We start from the raw sequence: 24,000 nt of genomic DNA, 5'->3' as shown, positions 1-24,000 counted from the left end.
ACACTAAGAAACCGAAAAAGAGCAACATGGATGCAAGACCAAACTAAAGTAGAGGAGATTCGAACAACATTTAAGAAAATGAAATGGACATGGGCACAGCATATAATGCGAATGACAGATAATAGATGGACATTAGGAATAACAGGAATGGTCCAAAGAGATTGCAAAAGGAGGCAGGGGAAGGAAAAGAAGACGATGGATTGACGAACTAAGAAAGTTTGCGGGTGTGTACTGGCATAGAAAGACCATAAACAGAAGCAAGTGAAAGGCCTTTGTTCAGCAGTGAATTAGTAACACTTATGTCAGTTATGAAAATATATAGTATGCTTATTCTAAAAGACTGGAAAGTAAGATTGATGAAAAGCTAAGAGATGAACAAGCAGCATCTAGAAAAGGTAGAAGTTGCACTGACCAAATATTCATTTTGAGACATGTTATACAGCAATGCATAGAATATAGAAATTCACCTTTGATGGTATTTGTGGATTATGAAAAACCTTTGATAGATAAGAGTGCACCGGCCAATTTTGTGGAGAGTCCTGCATTATTATGGAATTCCTCATAAATATGTGAATTTGATTGTCTGTTCATGAGCATAGCAGTGCAAAGTTAATGTTAATGGAGTCTTATCAAATCAATTTCCAGTGAACAGCGGAGTACTCCAAGGGAATGTGTTATCACCTATGTTGTTTATCCTCCTCATGGATTTTGTAATGCATAGAACAGTCAGAGATGGTGGAGAAGGGTTGGACTTGATTAATGATAGGAATTTAACAGACCTGGAGTATGCTGATGATGCTGTTCGTGTTAGCAGAACACCAGAGGATTTTGAATGCTTGTTTACCAGAATGCATGAAATATTACACAAGGTTGGTCTCAAGAAGAAAGACAGAGATGATGAGAATGAAGTATGCAATGGAAGATGAAATATCATGGGAAGGAGAAAGGATTAATGAGGTAGAATCCTTTAAGTATTTAGCAAATATGATCTCCAATACACGGTTTTTAGAATTACAGTTTGGTGAAAGATTGAACAAATCAAATCAGATAATGGTTAGGGTAAGTAAAATTTGGAAATAAAATCGCCTAAAATTACATATACAAATCAGACTGTATATTAGCTTAGTAAGATTGATGTTACTCTACGATCATGAGTCATGGTATGACAATGAAACAATCTCCAATAGATTTAGTAGATTTGAGAACAAAGCCCTCCAAAGGATATTGGCAGTTAAATGGCAGGACAGGATCAGAAATGAAACTATAAGTGAGATCGCTCGAGTGGGATATGTGGATAAGATCATGATGAGGGGTAGATGGAGATGGTTTGGGCATGCTGTCCGCACTCCCCAAGAGAGATTAGTTCACCAAACGTTCAGCTGGGCCCCAAAAGGCACTAGAAGAGTTGGAAGACTCAGGCCTACATGGCTTAGGACTATGAAGCGCAAAGTAGGAGATGATGAATGGAGAAGCATTGAATTAAAAACTCAAGATAGAGACGACTGGCAAAATCTAACCGAGGCCCCTTGCATCAATAGGCATAGGAGGAGATGATGGTGATGATATATATATATATATATATATATATATATATATATATATATATATATATATATATATATATATATATATATATATATATACGGTATATATGTGTGAGTGTGTATGTGGGTACACAAACAAACACACACACATACATGAGGGTACACAAACAAACAAACACACACACACACACACACACACACACACATATATATATATATATATATATATATATATATATATATATATATATATATATATATGTGTGTGTGTTTTTCCACACCTGTCCCTGTATAGAGAGTGGGAAATTGACTTGTTAGCGATAAGACACCATCACTATTTTAACATGTGGTAATCGAGTGATCTTTCTTCTGTAAAACAGGTTCTGGTCTGCAATGCTTGGGGTCATGGGTTGGTGAAGATGACGAAGACTATTTAGCAGTGATCGACACCAGTGTCAAAGACGGTGATGACTCTCCCAAATTCAAGTGCGGGGTACGTAAATTGTTAATTATTGTCATTTGAATTCCACAGCAGCTAGTGTATTAAACTTCATGTGAATAAGCAAACACTCATGTAGGAATTATTTTACAATTCTGTTCCATATTTTATTTCATTTTCTATTTATATGTTATATACATGGATATGTGCAGGTAAAAGAAAAAAAATGGAAATATAAAGGTATAAAGAAGCCATAGATGTTTTTTCGGGAGTAGGTCTACTACAGTAGAAACACCTGCATATTTGAATTTGCACACAAGAAGTTCCTCTGCTACTGTATATATGTTTTTACTTTTATTTTAGGATTTGTATATTTAATTCATTTTCAATTATGTCTTGAGTAGAAGGCATATCTGATAGGGATCCACAGTGTATCTGGAATATAATTTATATATCATCATCATCTCCTCATACGCCTATTGACACAAAGGGCCTACAGTCAGATTTTGCTAGGTGTCTCTATCTTGAGTCTTTAAATCAATGCTTCTTCATTCATCCTCTCCTGCTTCATGCTTCATAGTCCTGAGCCATCTAGGCCTGGGTCTTCCAATTCATCTAGTGCCTTCTGGAGCCCAGTTGAAAGTTTGGTGAACTAATCTCTCTTGAGGAATACGGAGAGCATTTCCAAACCCTCTTCATCTACCACTCACCATGATCTTACCCACATATGGTACTTGAGTAATCTCTTATAGTTTCATTTCTATTCCTGTCCTGCATTTAACTCAAAATATTCTTCTGAGGGCTTTGTTCATAAATTTACAAACTCAGTTGGATATCGTTTCATTGTCATACCACATACAGTAACACCGATCTCACTAAACTGATATTTAGCATGATTTTTATAGGTAATTTCAGGCAATTTTATTTCAATATTTTACTTAACATAGTCATAGTCTGATTTTTTTTTTTATCAATCTTTCATTAAACTCCAATTCTAAAGACCCTGTATTAGAGATCATAGTTCCTAAATATTTAAATGATTCCACCTCATTAATCCTTTTTTCTTCTAATGACATTTCATCTTCCATTACATATTCTGCTCTCGTCATCTCTGTCTTTATTCTATTCATCTGAATGTCATGTTGAATTAGGGTGAATGTCATGTTGAATGGAGAGTTACTTGAGGAAGAAGATCAGTTTAAGTACTTGGGGTCTGTGGTTGCAGCAAATGGTGGAGTGGAAGCGTATGTACGTCAGAGAGTGAATGAAGGATGTAAAGTGTTGAGGTTAGTAAAGGGAGTGGTAAAGAATGCAGGGTTATGAATGGATGTAAAGAGATTTCTGTATGAGAAAGTGATTGTACCAACTGTGATGTTTGGATCCGAGTTGTGGGGAATGAAAGTGACAGAGAGACAGAAATTGAATGTGGTCGAGATGAAGTGTTTGAGGAGTATGGCTGGTGTACCTCGATTAGATATGGTTAGGAACGAAGTAGTGAAGGTGAGAACGGGCGTAAGAAATAATTTGGCAGCTAGAGTAGATATGAATGTGTTGAGGTGGTTTGGCCAGTAGAGAGAATGGAAATTGGCTCTTTGCTGATGAAGGTGATGAAAGCAAGAGTTGACGGGAGAAGTATAAGAGGAAGACCAAGGTTTGGGTGGATGGATGAAGTGAAGTTGTGGGTGATAGGTGGATAGATGTGAGAGAGGCAAAAGAGCTTATTAGAAATAGGAATGAATGGTGAGCGATTGTGACGCAGTTTTGGCAGACCCTGCTGCTTCTTCCAGTCACCTTGGTGACCGCTGAAGTAGCAGCAGTATGGGATTCAGCAAATGAAACTTCATTGTTGGAGATAACGGGGGAGGGTGGGCTGTGGTACCCTAGCAGTACCAGCCAAACTTGGCTAAATCCCTCGTCAGGCTGGGAGGAGCGTAGAGAGAAAGTCCTTTTTTGTTCCTTTTTTATGTCGGCTAACACCCAAAATTGGGGGAAGTGCCTTAGTAATTGGTAATGTTACTCCACTATGAAAATGTGTTTGTGGTAGCTCAAACCCAACTCATTACCACCCTATTTCCATAACTCCCATATTATCTAAAGTTTTTGAATGTCTTTTGGCAAAATATCTTGATAGGTTTGCTGAAGATAATCATAAGCTCCCTAGGTTGCAATTTGGTTTTCTTACAATCTCCAACGCTGTTTTCAAACTCAAACAGTTGGGAGTGGGGGTTTAGTTTCTTAGCATCATTATTGAACTTTTAAGTAATAGATCGCAAAGAGTTGTTGTTGATGGACACCATAGTGAGTATAGGAGTGTGATATCTGGTGTTCCTCGGGGTAGTGTTCTAGGCTCATTACTTTTCATACTATATACACATGATATGTGGTTTAGTCTAGAAAACGGAGGATGCTACTTTCTTTGCATCAATTCTGTCTCCTGAATGTAGCTCTGGGGTTGCTGGATCCCTTAATAGAGATCTAGCTAAAATTAATGCATGGTGCAAATTATGGGGCATGAAGTTGAATCGTAACAAAACTCAAAGTATTATTGTATGTAGGTCAAGGACTGTGGCTCCTGAACATCTGGGTCTCAGCATTGATAATGTTTCTTTAACTTTGTATGACTTAAAAGTTTACGTGTGATTCTCGACAGCAAATTTACTTTTGAGAAAGACATTAGGTCTGGGTCGTCTTCAATTGCGCAAGAAATTGGCTTATTGAGAAAGTCTTTCAAGATTTTTGGTGATCAATCTATTCTGATGAAGTGTTTTAATTCTTCCATTTTACCTTGTTTTGAGTATTGTTCTTCTGTCTGGTCTTCAGATGCTGATTCTCATCTTAATCTGTTGGACAGGAACTTACGGTCTATTAAATTTCTTATTCCTGATCTATATATTAATCTCTGGCACCGTCGTTCAATTCGTTCATTATTCATGTTGCATAAGATTTTTAAAATGCTGACCATCCTTGACTTTCAGATCTTCCTGGACAGTTCCATCCTGTTCGTAATACTAGGTATGGAGTTAACCCTAATAGTCAGGCCTTCTCCATCATGAGGATCAATACTGCACAGTACTCTAGATGTTTTATTGCAACTGTGACCAAGTTGTGAAATGATCTTCCTAATCGGGTAGTTGAATCAGTAGAACTTCAAAAGTTCAGACTCGCAGAAAATCTTTATATGTTGAACAGGCTTACATAAGTCCTTTTATAGTTTATATATCAAATATCTGTTTTAATGTTGCTAATATTTTTAAAATATTTTATTTTAATTTTTCATTACTTCTTATGTTGTTTATTTATTTCCTTATTTCCTTTCCTCACTGGGCTATTTTTCCCTGTTGGAGCCCTTGTGCATAACCATCTTCCTTTTCCAACTAGGATTGAAGCTTAGCTAGTAATAATAATAATAATAATAATAATAATAATAATAATAATAATAATAATAATAATAATAGTAAATAGAATAGCTCTTGAGGCCAACCTCAGGTGAGATTTCATGCATTCTGGTCAAACTTTGCAAGTCCTGTGGTATGATGCTAAAAAGGAAAGCGTCATCCATTCCAATCCTTCTTCAATATCCCCAACTGTTCTATGCATTACAAAATCCATGAGAAGGATAAACAGCATAGGTGACAACAAATTCCCTTGGAATACTCCACTTTTCTCTGGAAATATATTTGATAGGCCGCCACGAACACTAACTTTACATTTATTATGCTCATGAACGGATTTAATCAAATTTACATATTAAAGAGGAACTCCATAATAACGCAGGACTCTCCACAAAATTGGATAGTGCACACTATCAAAGGCTTTTTCATAGTCCACAAAAGCCACCAAAAGTTGAATTTTCTATTCTACACATTGTTGTACATGTCTTAAAAGGAAAATTTGGTCAGTACAACTTCTACCTTTGCACAATCCAGCCTGTTCATATCTTAGCTTTTCATCAATCTTTTTCTGTAGCCTCTTAAGAATGAGCTTACTATACATTTTCATGATAACTGGCGTAAGTGTTATGCTTCTGTATTTATTGCAATCAGTCAGATCTTTTTTTGCCATTTTGACCAACACTCCTAACTCCCATTCATCCGGTTTTGCCTTTTCACACCACAATCTACAAAATAATCTTGTAAGTATTATGGGAGTCGGTTCATTTTTAGCCAATATTATCTCAGCAATTATTCCATTGTATCTTGGGGCTTTCTATCTCTTGAGCTTTCTAATAATAGTTTCAACTTCAAACACACTGAATTCATCCATGGGCACGTCAAGGTCTTTATCAGCTTCAGATATATCAATCAAATTATACCCTTCATATCTCCTATTTATGACCTCACTGAAGTGTTCCATCCGGTGTTGCCTTTATTTCATCTTCTGTTGCTATAATAGACCCATTTCTCTTTTTGATGGGTATATTCTTCATATTCTTTGCCCCAGGGAAATTTCATTAATAATTCTATGAGCAAGTCTTACACCATAGCTACTCCTTGAATTCATAGCTTTTTCAGCCTTATGTGCATTCCTGTCTAAGTATTCTGTCCAGTCATCCCTGGTTTGTCTTTTGACTTCACCATCAACACTGGAATACTTCGTATGCTCTACCTCGTAATTTTTATTGCTTCCTCGAAAACTTTCTACAATCAATTTGTGACTTTGTCTCCTTTTTATAGTATACCACGTATCATTTGATATCTATGGTTTTCTCTTTGTAAGTGCATGCTCCAAAACTTCACTACCAAATGACTAATGTATGTTCTTAATAGCACACAATTTTTCATTGGTTGTCTGCTCTTAGTCTTTCAAAGTTTCTAAAACTGCAAATTGATTCCTACATTCAATTGCAAAGGTTTATCTAGTCTCATCTTCTAGAAACTTAATATTCTATCTACATTTCTGTTTTAATGTTGTGGCAATCAGGAGCTGGTGATCACTACCAATATCTGCCCCTCTAAACTGTAGCTTCTTACATTTCTCAGAGTCCTCCTTCTCTCTTTATTAATTGCTATTTGATCTATTTAATTTATATAATTGCTACATAGTGAAGTCCATGTACTGTATATTTTTGGATATCCTTGTGCTAGGAAAGAGTACTTCCAATGACAAGATAGTTTGTTGAGCAGAAACTTATGAAATGTCCTTCATTTTCATTTGCAACTTCAGCAAGACCTTCAACACACATCACATTCTGTATACGTTGATTATTCATTCCATGGAGTCGCCAATTACAATTTTTATATTTCTCTCTAGGATCTCATCTATTACACTCTCCAGTTCTTCTTAGTATTCATCTTTCTTCTCTTTAGGAGAAGCATTTGTTGGCGCATAACAAACTATAATACTCGTATTGCACGGCTTTAATTTAAAGTTTGCAAGTAGCAATCTACTAATTACAGCTCTCCTTCTCGTTAATGCCTTGTCTGCTCTTGTTGTCATCATCATTCCTACCCCTTCTCTTCCAACTCCATCTGTTCTTACTGAGTAGATATATATATATATATATATATATATATATATATATATATATATATATATATATATATATATATATATATATAATATATATATATATATATATATATATATATATATATATATTTATATATATATATATATATATATATATATATATATATATATATATATATATATATATATATTGCCTTGATCTAAGATTTCTTTACCAATCCCCTTAAACGTGTTTCACTTGGGGCCAAGATATCCAAACTATATTTCATAAATTGATTATACACATGCTGTAACTTCCCTATCTGATTCATGGTTCTAACATTCCAAATACCACTTTTTCAATTTTTCTTTAGTATTTATAAACCGGGAGATTCTTAGTTCCCCACTATGCCCGGGAGTAGAAGCTGTTTTGTCTTGTTCTCTTTTCATAGACTGACTAAATCTATAGGGGATACATTGGTTAAATTCATCAAGGGATAGCCAGTTCCTTGTGATGCGCAGTGCCTATCCAACTAAGACAAGTGATCCCTGCCGGTCCATACTAATAGCAGTAAGATCATCCACCAGGCATCAAGAGTAGAATCCATAAAGACATCTTGTCTATCGCCTTAAACCCAATGCGTCACCCTGCTGCCAGTGAATTCATCAAGATTTAGGGGGGCCATTTCCTCCAAACCCAAAGTTCTCCTATACGCCACCAGGATGCTCATCCGCTTATTTATCCGTCGGCAAACAGATTGCTAAGATATACTCTCTCTCTCTCTCTCTCTCTCTCTCTCTCTCTCTCTCTCTCTCTCTCTCTCTCTCTCTCTCTCTCTCTCTCGTATATATATATATATATATATATATATATATATATATATATATATATATATATATATATATATATATATATATATATATATATATATATATATATATATATATATACATATAAATATATATGTATATATATATTTATATGTAAATATATGTATATATAATTATATGTATGCATATATTTACATATACTTTAACGTGATGGATGGGTTTGTATGGCCCTGATCATCAAAGCTGTACTATTCAGGACAACCCATACTAGGTTTGTATGCCGTAGGTGATGAGAATAAAGTCTTCCATCATCATCAATCCACAGTGGATAGCTTAGGGATGAAAATGGCTAAAGAACATATCCTGCAGTGGGAAAAACGGGGTATATATATATATATGTATATATATGTGTATATATATACATATTATATATATATATATATATATATATATATATATATATATATATATATATATATGTATATATTATTATTATTATTATTATTATTACTTGCTAAGCTACAACCCTAGTTGGAAAAGTAGGATGTTATCAGCCTAAGGGCTCCAACAGAGAAAATGACCCAGCGAGGAATGGAAATTAGGAAATATATATATATTATGAACAGTAACATCATTCAAATATCTTTCATATATAAACTATAAAAAGTAAAAAAAAAAAAATAAGAGACATAAGATACAATAGGGTGCCCGAGTGTACCCTCAAGCAAGAGAACTCTACCCGGAGACAGTGGAAGATCATGGTGCAGCGGCTATGGCACTACTCAAGACTAGAGAACAATGGTTTGATTTTGGAGCGTCCTTCTCTTGGAATAGCTCCTTACCATAGCTAAAGTATATCTTCTCCCCTTACCAAGAGGAAAGTAGCAACTGAACAAAAACAGTACAGTGGTTAACCCATGGAGCGAGGAAGAATTGTTTTGTAATCTCAGTTATGTCAAGTGTATGAGGACAGGAGAATATGTAAAGAATAGGCCACACTATTCGGTGTTTGTGTAGGCCAATAAGCCGTAACCAGAGAGAAGGTTCCAATGTAGTACTGTCTGGCCAGTCAAAGGACCCAATAACACTCCAGCGGTAGTATCTCAATGGGTGACTGGTGCCCTGGCCAGCCTACTACCTATATATATATATATATATATATATATATATATATATATATATATATATATAAATTTATATATATATATATAAAATAGCAACCCATGATTACCTTTTAATATAAAAATTATCCAACCTATTAGAAGTTTTTGTTCCTTGGTATATATATGTATATATATATATATATATATATATATATATATATATATATATATATATATATATATATATATATACATATATATATAGTAGTCTACATAAGGAAAATTGAAAGTTTTGTGTATGTAATAATGCTCAACAGTTTCGTCCGCCAATGGACCTCTTCTTGGAGCGTTTATTATAATAAACGCTCCAAGAAGAGGTCCATTGGCGGACGAAACTGTTGAGCATTTTTACATACACAAAACTTTCAATTTTCCTTATGTAGACTACTATATATTGACTTATCTTCGTGCTGAGGAAGATTACATCTGTAATATATATATATATATATATATATATATATATATATATATATATATATATATATATATATATATATATATATATATATATATATATATATATATATATATATATATATATATATATATGTATATATATAAATATATATACATATGTATGTCTTTATATGTACTGTATATACAGTATATATATATATATATATATATATATATATATATATATATATATATATATATATATATATATATATATATGTATGTATATATATACTGTATATATATATACATTGGAATATATATATATATATATATATATATATATATATATATATATATATATATATATATATATATATATATATATATATATATATACCTACAGGTATTTTTTGGGTATATGTTGATGATGTATTTTGTGCTTGGCCCATTGATGAGTATGAAAAATCTTTTCTAGCATCCTAAAATACATTGGTAACATCTATTGAGTTATCTTTATAGACAGAAGTCGATAATAAGTTTCCCTATTTAGATGTTGTTTTACGGGTATGGAAGAATTACGCATGTTAAATCGTATAAGAGTTTTTATACTAATCATCACCCATCAACCAAAATGATGATATTTTTTTCATCTATATTTTTACGGCACTACTGGTAGGCCTACGTTGCCCTGATTTCTTTGAAACTGACCTTCGGAAAATTCACGAAATATCCATCACATTTTTATACAACTCCTGTCTAAAGGCAAATAAAACTTTTTATGAATTTGTTTCCAATTATAAGTGAATATCCTCCTCGTGTTACCCATCTTCCCGGGATATTGATACCCTTTGGAAAAACATAATTTTAAAAACAGCACACTCAAGAATATATTTCACCAAAGCAGGTGAAACGGATGTATTTATGAAATTCCATGCAATCAGTGTTATAGACGATATATAGGGTAAACCACTTGAAACTAGTTTAAAACAGGGCAAATAAAATGTAAGAGCGGGTAACTTTGCCAGCAGTCTTTTTCAACAAATGAGAAACTTGATCTTCCTCATTCCTGTTTTCCAGAGCCTAAACTAGCTAGTTTAGCTTTTTGATCTCGTGAAATTAAAGCTCTCTTGATGGACATTGATGCTTATCGAAGTGTAGACCCAAGTGGTATTCTTTCTTTGTTTTATATAAAGACTACAGATTTCGTAGCTCCAACGTTATCGATTATTTTGCACTTGTTGGAGAATTGGTAATGTTACTTCATCAGGTAAATGTGTTTGTGGTAGCTCAAGTCCTGCTGATTACCGCCGAATTTCCATAAACTCCCATATTGCTAAAGTTTTTGAACGTCTTTTGGCAAAACGTCTAAATAGGTTTACTGAAGGTAATCAGCTGTTTCCTAATTTGAAATTTGGCTTTCGTGAAGGGCTTGGAGCATGTGATGACCTTCTTACAATTTCTAATGCTGTACAGAAATCCCTTGATTGTGTTCAGGACGTTCGTATGACCGGCCTTAATTTTAGTGCTGCCTTTGACCGTATTAATCATGAGACACTTGTTTCCAAACACAAACATTCGGGAGTAAGTGGGTCTTTTCTTAGCATCATTATAGAATTTTTATGTAATAGATCGTTAAGAGTTGTTGTTGAAGGTCACCATAGTGAGTATAAGAGTGTAATATCTGATGTTTCTCATGGTAATGATCTTGGCCCATTACTTTTCATACTATATACACGTGGTTTGGCATAGAAAACAAGCTCGTTGCATAAATTCCATCTCCAGAATATAGACCTGGGGTTGCTGAATCCCTTAATAGAGATCTAGCTAAAATTAGTGCATGGTGCAAATTATGAGGCACGAAGTTGAATTCTAACAAAACTCAAAATATGATTGTAAGTAGGTCGAGGACAGTGGCTTATTGAGAAAGTCTTGTAAGATTTTTTTAATTCTTTTATCACACCTTGTTTCGAGTATTATTCTTTTGTTTGGTCTTCAGCTGCTGATATTCATCGTAATTTGTTGGATAGGAACTTGCGGTCTATTAAATTTCTAATTCCTGATCTAGATCTTAATCTGTGGCACCATCTTACGTATAGTGACGCAAAGGGACTCGGTTAGATATCGCCAGGCATCTCAATCTTGAGCTTTTAATTCAAAACTACACTCATCATCTATTCCACGCTTCATAGTCCTCAGCCATGTAAGCCTGGGTCTTCCAACTCTTCTAGTGCCTTGTGCATCCCAGCTGAACGTTTGGTGGACTGATCTCTCTTGGGGAGTGCGAGGAGCATGTCGAAACTATCTCCATCAACCTCTCATTATGATCTCATCCACATATGGCCCTCGAGTAATCTCTCTTTTCTAATTTTTTCCCACATTTAATTCCCATTCTTCTAAGGGATTTGTTCTAAAAAATACAAAATCTCTTGGATTTTATTTTACTGATATACCACGAGTCATGTTCATACTCCAATCTCACTTTCATTGCCGAATTTTATATGTATTTTCCACCGATTTGATTTCCAAATTTTACTTAACCTAGCCATTGCCTGATTTGGTAGCCCTTGTCTGATTTGCTTTTTCAATCTTTCATTAAACACCAATTTTAAAGACCTTCTATTAAAGATTATAGTTCCTAAATATTTATATGATTCTACCTCATTAATACTTTCTCCTTCAAAGATATTTCATCTTCCATTACATATTCCGTTCTCATTATCTCTGTCTTCCTTCTATTTATCTTGAGCTCAACCTCGTGTGATATTTCATGCATTCTGTTAAGCAAGCATTGCAAATCTTGTGGTGTTCTGCTAACAAAGACAGCATCAGCAGCATACTCAATGTATATATTGTATATATATGTATATATATATATATATATATATATATATATATATATATATATATATATATTTATATTTATATAAATATATATACATACATATATTGATATATACATATATTATATGAAATGTGTATAAACTTATGTATATACAGTATATGTGTATATATATCATATATATTATATTATATTGTATATTTTGGTGTGTTTTTATATATAATGTTATATTTACGTATATATATATATATATATATATATATATATATATATATATATATATATATATATATATATATTATTAATTGCTAAGCTACAAACCCAGTTGGAAAAGCAGGATGCTATAAGCCCAGGGGCCCCAAAAGGGGAAAATAGCCCAGTGAGGAAAGGAAAGAAGGAAAAATAAAGTTTCTTAAGGACAGTAACAATATTAAAATAAATATTTCCTCTATATACTATAAGTCCTTTAACAAAACAAGAGGAAGAGAAAATAGATAGAGTAGTGTGCTCGAGTGTACCCTCAAGAGAACTCTAACCCAAGACAGTGGAAGACCAAGGTACATAGGCTATGGCACTATCCAAGACTAGAAAACATTGGTTTGATTTTGGAGTGTCCCTCTCCTAGAACAGCTGTTTACCATAGTTAAAGAGTCTCTTCACCCTTACCAAGAGGAAAGTAGCCACTGAACAATTACAGTGCAGTAGTTAACCCCTTTGGCGAAGAAGAATTGTTTAGTAATCTCAGTGTTGTCAGGTGTATGAAGACAGAGGAGAATCTGTAAAGAATAGGCCAGACTATTCGGTGTATGTGTAAGCAAAGGGAAAGAACCGTAACCAAAGAGAAGGATCCAATATAGTATATATGTATATATGCATATTATATATATATATATATATATATATATATATATATATATATATATATATATATATATATATATATACATATATATATATATACATATATATATATATATATATATATATATATATATATATATATATATATATATATATATATATATACATATATATACAGTATATATATATATATATATATATATATATATACATTATATATATACATTATATATATATATATATATATATATATATATATATATATATATATATATATATATATATATATATATGAATGCGACCAAAAGAAATAAAACAAAACAAGGAAGGCCATGAAAAATATACTGTAAGGTATTGGAGGAAGCGTGTGATTAACGTTGGAATAAGTCGTTTAATTATGATCGACTTAAGAATAGGCAAGACATGGGGATTTGATGCTTGACCAACAATGCTAAAGTCCTTGCTGTCGATATTTAATTTACTTATTGTAGCATGATTGCGAATATTTCTGTGTTTGGGGCTGGATATTCTGTAACTTGTTCGAAATCTCACACTTCTATGGGAACCAATTCTGATCTCCAACAACCTCTTGGTAGATCCTACGTTGGTCCTAGAGTCACACTTTTGGCAAATATATATATATGCACTACAACAGAGGCCATAAAAGAACTCAATCAATATTTGGAAATGAAAAGGGAGTGAATTATGAAAGGAATGTTAAGGATTAATTTTATATCAACTGCTGGAAAAAATTACTGCATGATTATCGTAAATTTTTGTCTAAATAAAGCATCACGAAGAAAAGGAAAACTAGCTATATGATTTAAGTTTAGGAACTGTAAGAATTTTTGAAGACAGCGATTTTGCCATTTGCTAATTTATTATGAAGTTTGAAAAATTTAATATTCACACAAATAAAGTAATTATGTTTGAAAAGATTCCCAACTAGAAGTAAGAATGAATGCTTTGTGGAGAAGAGTAAACATATAGTTTGTTAATCCGGTAAATGTATTTTTTTAAATCGTGGTATTAAGATATTCTCTCTCTCTCTCTCTCTCTCTCTCTCTCTCTCTCTCTCTCTCTCTCTCTCTCTCTCTCTCTACAGACTAGTGCATCTTAAAAAGTAGTTGGTTTCTTTCCGACTTTTTTTTAAGGTGAATATTGTATCTATATGTTGAGAATTAGCACATTCCAGGAAAGAAACAGCAGTGAATTCATCTCTAAATAGAGCAAAAGTATCATCTACATATCTAACATAAAAGAGTGGATAGTATCTCAAAAGGCAATTTTCAAGTATGGTCTCTTCCTGGAAGCACATGAAAATATACATAAAAATATTAGCAAACGTGGGTTCCAAAGGGGAACCCATAGCCATCACATGGACTTGTTTGTAAAAATTACCATTAAAAGTAAAATCAGTGTCCAGCATCCCCAGTTCCTAAAGTTTCTTAAAATATGTTAGATTAAAAGTGAGATTAGGTTCTGAAAATAATTAGTTTAAAATAATCTCAATTGTCTCTTCCACAGGCACATTTGTGAAAAATTACTCACACCAATATTGGTCATAAAAAGTTTTGAGTCCTGAGATATTATGCCTTCCTTGAAAACACAGGAGTTACTTTTAGTGAGGTTTTTTTCGAGTAAGAAAGCGACCAACTTAGCCAGTTTGTAGTTTGATGTATTAAAAGAAGATAAAAATAGGCCTTAGCAGAACCTTCAGCTTGTGGATTTTGGGCAAACCACCTAACAAACTAAACAAACATTCTAAATAGATTCATTTGCAGAATTTTCCTTTCTAAGTTTTGAAACTTATTGATTTTATCCTTGGTTTTAAAAATGCTATTAAAGTCAAGCTCACCAAGTTTCACAAATTTGAACTCATCATTTAAAGTATTCTTCCTTTTTTTCCACGTATTCCTCCCCATTTAGAATAAACAGTTCCTTTACTTTATCTGGTCTAGTGATGATAAGGTTCTCTCTATTGACCAGCTCCTTCAATATATCAAAATCAGCTTTCTTAAAAAAGGGTGACCTATGGGCTTTTAGTTTCCTGAATATATCAAGTGATAGTTCATAAAGATTACCAAAATTAACGTGAAACTGCAGAGATTTAAGCCGGTCTTTGTTAAAATTTGGAATAGAAATACCCAAGCTACTAAGTTTCCTGATATGACAATGTTGTACAGTAGAATCGTACTCAGAAATACTATTATTGATAAGCTGTATAAAAATTATAGTGTCTATCAAGGTAAAAGACTTACATACATCTTTGAGAATAATATTGATGACATCATTATGCTAGTTAACAGATTTTTTTATTTTTTTTTTACCTAGGTATACAGTATATGCACGTAAATTTGTTTATATGCAGCACACACAAATGCACACTCATGGCCACACACACACACACACACACACACACATACACAGGATATTTCAATATTAGGTATCATATAACTTTCTGAAAATCGTGAACTGTTGATAAAACTCGTTGACAGCTTGTAGATAATTTTGGTGTATCCCCTTATTAAAAGTATTTTACAAATTTCATTTTTTTTTTACTCTCACAAGCACAAATAGAGGTTTTATGGGGTTTAATTTCTTATAGCCATTATACTTCGTACACTGTTACGTATTTTATTGACTTTGGACGAGGTATGACATGTCTCTCTCTATAGTTTATACACACACACACACACACACACACACACACACACACATATATATATATATATATATATATATATATGTATATATATATATATATATATATATATATATATATATATATATATATATATATAGTAGGTGGGCTAGGGCACCAGCCACCCGTTGAGATACTACCGCTAGAGAGTTATGGGGTTCTTTGACTGGCTTGGCAGTACTACAGTGCGCCCTTCTCTCTGGTTACGGTTCTTTTTTCCTTTGCCTACACATACACCGAATAATCTGGCGTATTCCTTACAAATACTCCTCTGTTCTCATACACCTGACAACACTGACATTACCAAACAATTCCTCTTTATCCAAGGGGTTAACTACTGCACTGTAATTGTTCAGTGGCTACTTTTCTCTTGGTAAGGGTAGAAGAGACTCTTTAGCTATGGTAAACAGCTCTTCTAGGAGAACGACACTCCAAAATCAAACCATTGTTCTCTAGTCTTGGGTAGTGCCATAGCCTCTGTACCATGGTCTTCCACTCTCTTGGGTTAGAGTTCTCTTGCTTGAGGGTACACTCGGGCACACTATTCTGTCTTATTTCACTCCCTCTTGTTTTGTTAAAGTTTTTATAGATTATATAGGAAATATTTATTTTGGTGTTGTTGTTCTTAAAATATTTTATTTTTCCTTGTTTCCATTCCTCACTGGGCTACTTTTCCCTGTAGGAGCCCTTGGGCTTATAGAATCCTGCTTTTCCAAGTAGGGTCGTAGCTTAGCTAGTAATAATAATAATAATGATATATATATATATATATATATATATATATATATATATATATATATATATATATATATATATATATATCTATATATATATATATATATCAGATCTATTTTTATGTTATTTCTGATTTTATATATTTTATCCATTGCTGCTCATATGTAGTTTTCATTCTTTTTATTACTTTTCCATACTTATCCTTAGGGCTTATAACTTGGTTAATAATAATAATAATAATAATAATAATAATAATAATAATAATAAAAATAATAATAATAATAATAATAATAATAATAATAATAATAATAATAATAATGAATAATAATAATAATAATAATAATAATAATAATAATAATAATAATAATAATAACTGCTCTTGTTTTTTATATTTCAGATGTTCCATGAAGAAGTGGGAACAGGTCGTGTTTTCTTGGCTTTCAGTGAAGATTCTACTTGTACCAATAGCCTCAAATCTCCGAGAGATGGGTAAGTTGGATCTAATATTTTTAATGAATCAATTGAATTCAAAACTTATAAAACAAAAATGGAAGGACCCCTTTCGTTAGCAATCGGTATGTTGTTGATGTTCTGGGAATTCTATGAGGAGATTTCTGTCATGAAAGTTTTCTTGCTAACCATTGATTACATCCATAAATTTAACTCTAGAAATGGAAGAAAATAACAGTATTCCCTTCTTCGGTGTGTGTGTGTGTGTGTGTGTGTGTGTGTGTGTGTGTGTGTATGTGTGGTTTTTTTTTCAGATAGACAACAAATTTAGATTTTCCATATTGGAGAAACCTGCCAATACCTTATCATATATACCGTACATTTCTATTCAGAGGATTTTTTAGATTTAAAGTTATCTATTTTTGTATGTTTGAGGGAACTAAGAAAACGTAGCTCGAGTAGTAGAGAATTTTACCAAAATAGAAGGAATTGAAATTAATCCAGGTTGTACTAGATATTTTTTAAGAAGTTGCATGGTAGGATAGTTTCTTCTTTGTTCTCTAACTTCAGGAGAGAGGGAAACACTAACCTCTTAACTGTTTTCATTGTCCAAGTTTTTCGTCATAGTTAAACATAAGTATTGAAGGTTTTCACTGAAACACTTTCATAAGTTCTTAAGCCATATGATAAGAGAAATTAATCAATATAAACAAAATGCACTGGGCGAGCTGTGAACAGTGAGTGGCTGTTTTAGATACCCATTGCAATTATACCAGATAAAAACAATATGATACGTGCGCCACATAACATGATGCAAATGCTACCTAATATTTGCTCCTATAAACCTGAATGCATGCATTCACGTATTCCTAATACAACATATATGCTAAATGTGTTTCAGAAATACAGGTACATAAAATGGTAATAATCATCCTACATATGAGTAAATAATTATGATAATAATCCATCAATCCCCTCCCCTTTTCGTTCAAAGAACTTTTTGAATGAGGTTGTTGACTGGTAGCGGGGAAAGCATCACTCTTCTTCAGAGATTGCTGCATCTCGCAACGCAATTGTGAAGTAGGGATAAGTACATCCTTAAGAAACCTTGTTTAGGACGTAATATTCTTCCCGAGGGTAACTTCACATGATAGTCTCGGGACTTAGCGATGCCCATAATAACGCCTATCTTATCCCATCGCTTGGAGATTGGGAATTGAATATAGACATAACCATCAAGCTTGAATTGTGCTTAATGAGGTGCACAACTGAATATAGACATAACCATCAAGCTTGAGTTGTGCTTAATGAGGTGCATAACTGATTTTTTTTAACGTGCTGAATCCCATAGGTAAGGGACGTGATGCTACACGACGGTCATAATCATCTGTTTTCTCTTACCACTCTTGCTTGAATGGTGATGCATGGGCGGGGACAGACGGTCATAGGGCTGTGCTGGAGAATGGCCAGCATAGTTAGGAATATTCTGTATCTCCAATGATCCTTTATCAAATTCATCAGGGTCAATGTTCCCAGAAGGTGATATTTTTTGGATAACAGGCTTGACATTTTGCCTCGACATGGCCGTTACTTTGGGGATAGTGGTGTGTGGACATTACATGTTGAACACTTTACTGGACCACCTAAATCTCGGAAGATGTGGCATAAGTGTCTTGTCATTACTGCTGCTGTTGTATTAGTACCAAATTTGACAACTACGTGCCATCCTGATTTGCTGTCTGCGTACAGCAGGAAAGATTTCCCAGCATCACTAAAGAAATAAGTAGACACTGATTCAAAGGCACGATAGGGGAACTTGTTGCATAACAGCAGCTCCTGCTATTGGCTTAGTTGTAGTATCTGATATGGCTCACAAGCATGGACAGTATTTGTTATATCTGAATTGATACTTGGCCAATATAATCTCTTTAGCACGATACTTAGTTGCCTCCATACCAATATGGCTGCCATGAAGGCTTGTTAAAATATTGTATCATATAGCTAAGGGAATGGTTACCCGGTCACCTTACAGGACAAGGTCATCATCGGTGTATAAATCCTCCCTTATTTTCCATTAGGATAGTATATCATTATGTAGATCATAATAGCAGATGTCTTCACATCTGAAATTGCATCTACTGTATGGATTACTATACTCCTTAAAGAAAGATGGGTTTCACTATTTAGCATATCATCATCTAGCATTGGGTGGCTCACGGGGGAATGTGAAAGGGCATCAGGTATGCAATGTTCCTTGCCCTTATGCAGTACTGCAGGAAAGATATAGGGTGAAACTTTTACTTTTAGAAGCTGGACTCCAGCATATATGCATTTAAGATGGGTAACAGAGGTCTTTGGTCAGTCACCAATGGGAAATGGTTTAGTCCCATTAAGTAATAGAGACATTTAGTCATAGCCCAGACTTGATTGTAGCCCATCTAGTTTCTGTGTCAGTCAAAAATCGTGAACCACATTGAAACAAACTGAATTAGCCTTACCCATGGTCTTCTAGAAGTGTATATCATGAATCATATAAGTGACAAGTATCCATTTGTAGTATGGTAGGGCACGTTGGGAAAAAATTTCCTAGCACAGGTGGTTGAGAGAGAGCCTTTTTAACATTGGCAAAGCAGCATCATGATCTGCTATCCATATGAAGGATCTCTTGTTGCTGATCAGCAGCTGAACTGTATCTGCTGCAGCTGCAAGATGAGTGAAAATTCTTTTAACTGGTTATAAAACCAGTGAATGAGCGTTGATCTGTCAGATTTGCTGGTTTCAGAAACTTTGTTATAGCTTGAACTTTCTCCTTGTCAACTGTGATGCCATCTTCAGATAATTTGTATCCACAAAATTATACAGTAGGGCTAGCAATAGTATTTTTTTTTCTGCATTTAAAGTAATACCATGAATTCTGCAACGTGATAAAACTTTGTAACCCTACATAAGTGAAAATAATGATATATGAGGATATCATCTAATAATATATGAGTATATCATCTGACAGCTTTACACAACGTCAGATGCCTTGAAGAGCATTGCCATCTCTCCTAAAATAGGCATCACCAGAGGTGCTGAATCCCATAGGTGAACGACGAGAGCATTACCGCATATGGCATGATGAATGTAGTAAAGGCTTGATCCTCTTCTGCTAATTGGATCTACCAGTACCCACACAATGCATCCTTGGTGGAGACATACCATGAAGAAGGATTGATACTCCTAATCGTACTTAATGGGGCAGGCCTGCTAATGCCGTTTTTTAAGGACAGGACTTTGACATTCATACCACTTAATAAGGGGATTTAAGACATCTCCAAACTGCATAGCCTCTGACCTTCGGTTTTGCGACACCAGGGCGATTTATCTTGAAATGAGTGTTTTTCTAATTCTATCTCCTCCCTTGATAATTAATATCAAGACCTGGGATTACTACCTATATAGACCTAATGTAGACCTTCAATCAAATGAAGAATTTTTTCTGAAATAAATTTTTTGCTAGTTATGAATTTTTTCATTAAGTTAAAATAATAAATCGTAAAAATTAGGGAAAAATTAAGAAAAAGAAAATAAACAAAAATGGAAAAAAGGGCAACATTTGATTGTTTTTATAATGTCTTTCTAAGTTGTATACCAAATTTCAACGCTATGCCTTTAAAACTAAAGGAAAAGATAGAATTTGAAGGTCAATAAGTATAGTTTTGAGATACAGGCGTTCAAAGTTCTCTTTGTATTTTTACAAAGACAATATTATAAAATCATGATTATTATAAATTTTATGTTCTTTTTGGATATTAATAAATCAAAACCAAGTTATTTATCATAATCTAATCATAAATGAAGATCCCTTTGCTCAATATCTTGCTGCTTTAGGCAAGACAGTCACTCCTTCACTAACTCCGCTAATTTTGACGATATTACCCACTTCTGAACTCGTATTAGAACGAATTTTCTTTTTCCTTATGATAGCGAGATGCTGGAATTGTCTTTTCCTCTTTGGCACTATAAAATTCTTGCCGAAACAGAGAAAAACAGACGTAAAGACAAGTGAATGTCAGATGACAAACTCAAACGTGTACTCTATGATGTTTGTGCTAGTACTGAAGGCCGAAGGGTGTAATTACCGTGTAATACATCGTCTGGTGACTCATGGAATCTATACTGATGCCATTGCTCACAATTTGTTTTATATTAAAATGTAATGATTATCAAAATTTACGATAACAGAAGAATTACTGCATTTTCTTGTAGGGAACAATGTTTTTGGTTTATTGAGTTACTTTTACTAATTAACCTGTAGCTATGAAAATAAGAGGAATTTTGACTAAATATTTTGTATAAGCATTCTCCATAGCCATACGAAACTCACTGAATTTTTTAAGGATTTGGGGTTTTTCTTCCTATACCCCCATATATTGGCAAACTGGCCGGGCCCCTTAACATTGATGGTGATAGATGGGCTGGACTTTACACCTGTGAATTTAACGTGATGAAATGTGTGGTGATGCAAACACCACCTTTAGGTTTAGCTACAACTACTAAAGGGTGACACCCTACGGATAACTGATCCCCAGCAGGTTTGATGATACTTTGTGCTAATTTTGCGTTCAACTCAGTGTTGGCATTCTCTTGAAAGCCTAGTGGTATTAGATGTGAGGTATAGATAGCAAAGGGCTTTATATCCTTTTTAAGATGAATACATATGGGTGGACCAGTCATCAGTTTAAGTTGTGCTTATTGATGAAAATGCTCCTTTGTCATTAGCACATCACTGTATTCCTTGAGAAAGTATTATCTGACTTTCTTTGGTGACGATGTAACAGGGAGTGGAGAAATGCACTTAGTTTCAGATGCATAAACTTGATTGGCTGGCACTGGGCTGATTCATGATTAAGTTCTGTTAAGATTCCCATCATGCATTTGAAGCATTTGACATGGAAAGTCCCAGGGGATGATCCCTAGGTGTTTGAGGGCATCATAACACAGTAGAGATGTAGGGAAAGAGCTAAGGACATCAATATGCCCCTTGTAGGAAATATCACCATATGTCATCACAACCTCCATTAATTCTAAAACTTTATTACCTTCCATTGTTGTTGGAGAACTGCAACTCAGGGGCAGCCACAATTTCTTGAACTTGATTTCTAGTGAGGCTAGACATAGCTTCTACTAATGCTTTAAATTCTTCCTGATGCCTGGCATTGTCTTCTTTTCTTCTTTCTTTATCTTGGTTTCTTTTTTCTTTCTTTTTTTATCCATGTATTCAAACATCGTGCTGATAAAATCATCAGTCTAAGGGTGTTGATGAGGAAAAAGTAGAGTTGGAGATGATGCTATGTCAGTTTTGGTTTGGAAAAGATGGGAAAGAAACCTCAAAACTCTTTGGTTTCCCCCCTTTATCGTATTTTGCCAGCCTAAGTGGAAAATTCAGACAAAATAAGACGTATCAATCACCGTTGTCAGCAATAACATCACAATGATATCACTGATGATAGCCAGTTGCTGACGAAACTAACAAATAATAGCCAATCACCGATGACAATAGCTCCAAGCAAAGGAGTAAGACTGGAACTTGTAACTCTGTCCTCTATGGTCAATAGTCCGCATACATGAGGGTAGTATCCCCTCAAACCTGGTCAATTATGAATGTGACATTCTGTTCTGGTTTCTGCAGAGGGACAATGCATATGAACCATATCTTTTTAATACCAATAAAGCCGTAAAGCTATATTAAGGCACTGCAATCACGAGATAAATTCACTGCCAATGTATATAAATTCAAACAACCTCAGAAATTCACGTTCACTGCTGCTAAGTAACTTGGTTATGAAGCACGCAAACACACTGTCGTTGCCTTGAACAAGTCGGTTGGAGAAGTTTTCAGAATTATCAAAATTCACTTACCAGAAACCTATCACTGCGCCATCTTCATTATAGCTGAACATGGGTATTAAAGATTTTCACTGAAACATTTTCATAAGTTCTTAAGCCATATAAAAAGTAAAAAAAATCAATATAAAAAATATACAGTGGAGGAGCCATGAACAGTTGTGGGCTGCGAGAGAGACCAAATGCAGTGATACCAGATAATTATAATATGATACATATGCCACACAACATGATATAATGGCATCATAATATTACCTACGCTCCTATGAACATGAATGCTTTTATTTGCGTATTCCTAACACAACTTATATGCTAAATGTGTACTAGAAATACAGGTACATAAAATGGTAATAATAATCTTACCTATATGTAAACAATTATAATAATGATACATCACAAATGACTTTTCAAACAGAGATGATACAAATTTGGGGTTTACATGTGGCTGCCTGACACCAAGTGGACGAGCTAAATGACAGTACAATGTTGCTATATTGGTAATGTATGTAGTTGTAGTCACATTATAGACAAAAGACAAATAATTGTTTCCTGCATGATGTCTATAACGAGGCACAATAAGCGTACTTGACCACGGACACTATGATATAAGTAAGAGCACAATGTATTACCTGATATCTATGATGAGTCTTTCTTGTAGCCACCCTCCCCCCCCCTTCCTGCTCTTAATATATTTTTAA

The 24,000-nt window shown here is 33.9% G+C and overlaps 1 protein-coding gene across 1 annotated transcript in view; it reads left to right on the top strand.

Annotated features, from left to right (window-relative positions):
* LOC137615268 (uncharacterized) overlaps positions 1-24,000 on the top strand; it is a 341,120-nt gene that overhangs the window by 185,694 nt on the left and 131,426 nt on the right. The window contains 2 exon segments of the mRNA XM_068344996.1: positions 1,925-2,037; positions 17,361-17,452. Of these exon segments, the coding sequence (XP_068201097.1) occupies positions 1,925-2,037; positions 17,361-17,452 (205 nt within the window).

The sequence above is a fragment of the Palaemon carinicauda genome, chromosome 21 (assembly GCF_036898095.1).
Source record: "Palaemon carinicauda isolate YSFRI2023 chromosome 21, ASM3689809v2, whole genome shotgun sequence".
Lineage (NCBI taxonomy): Eukaryota > Metazoa > Arthropoda > Malacostraca > Decapoda > Palaemonidae > Palaemon > Palaemon carinicauda.
This window is presented reverse-complemented; position numbering and strand designations above follow the sequence as displayed.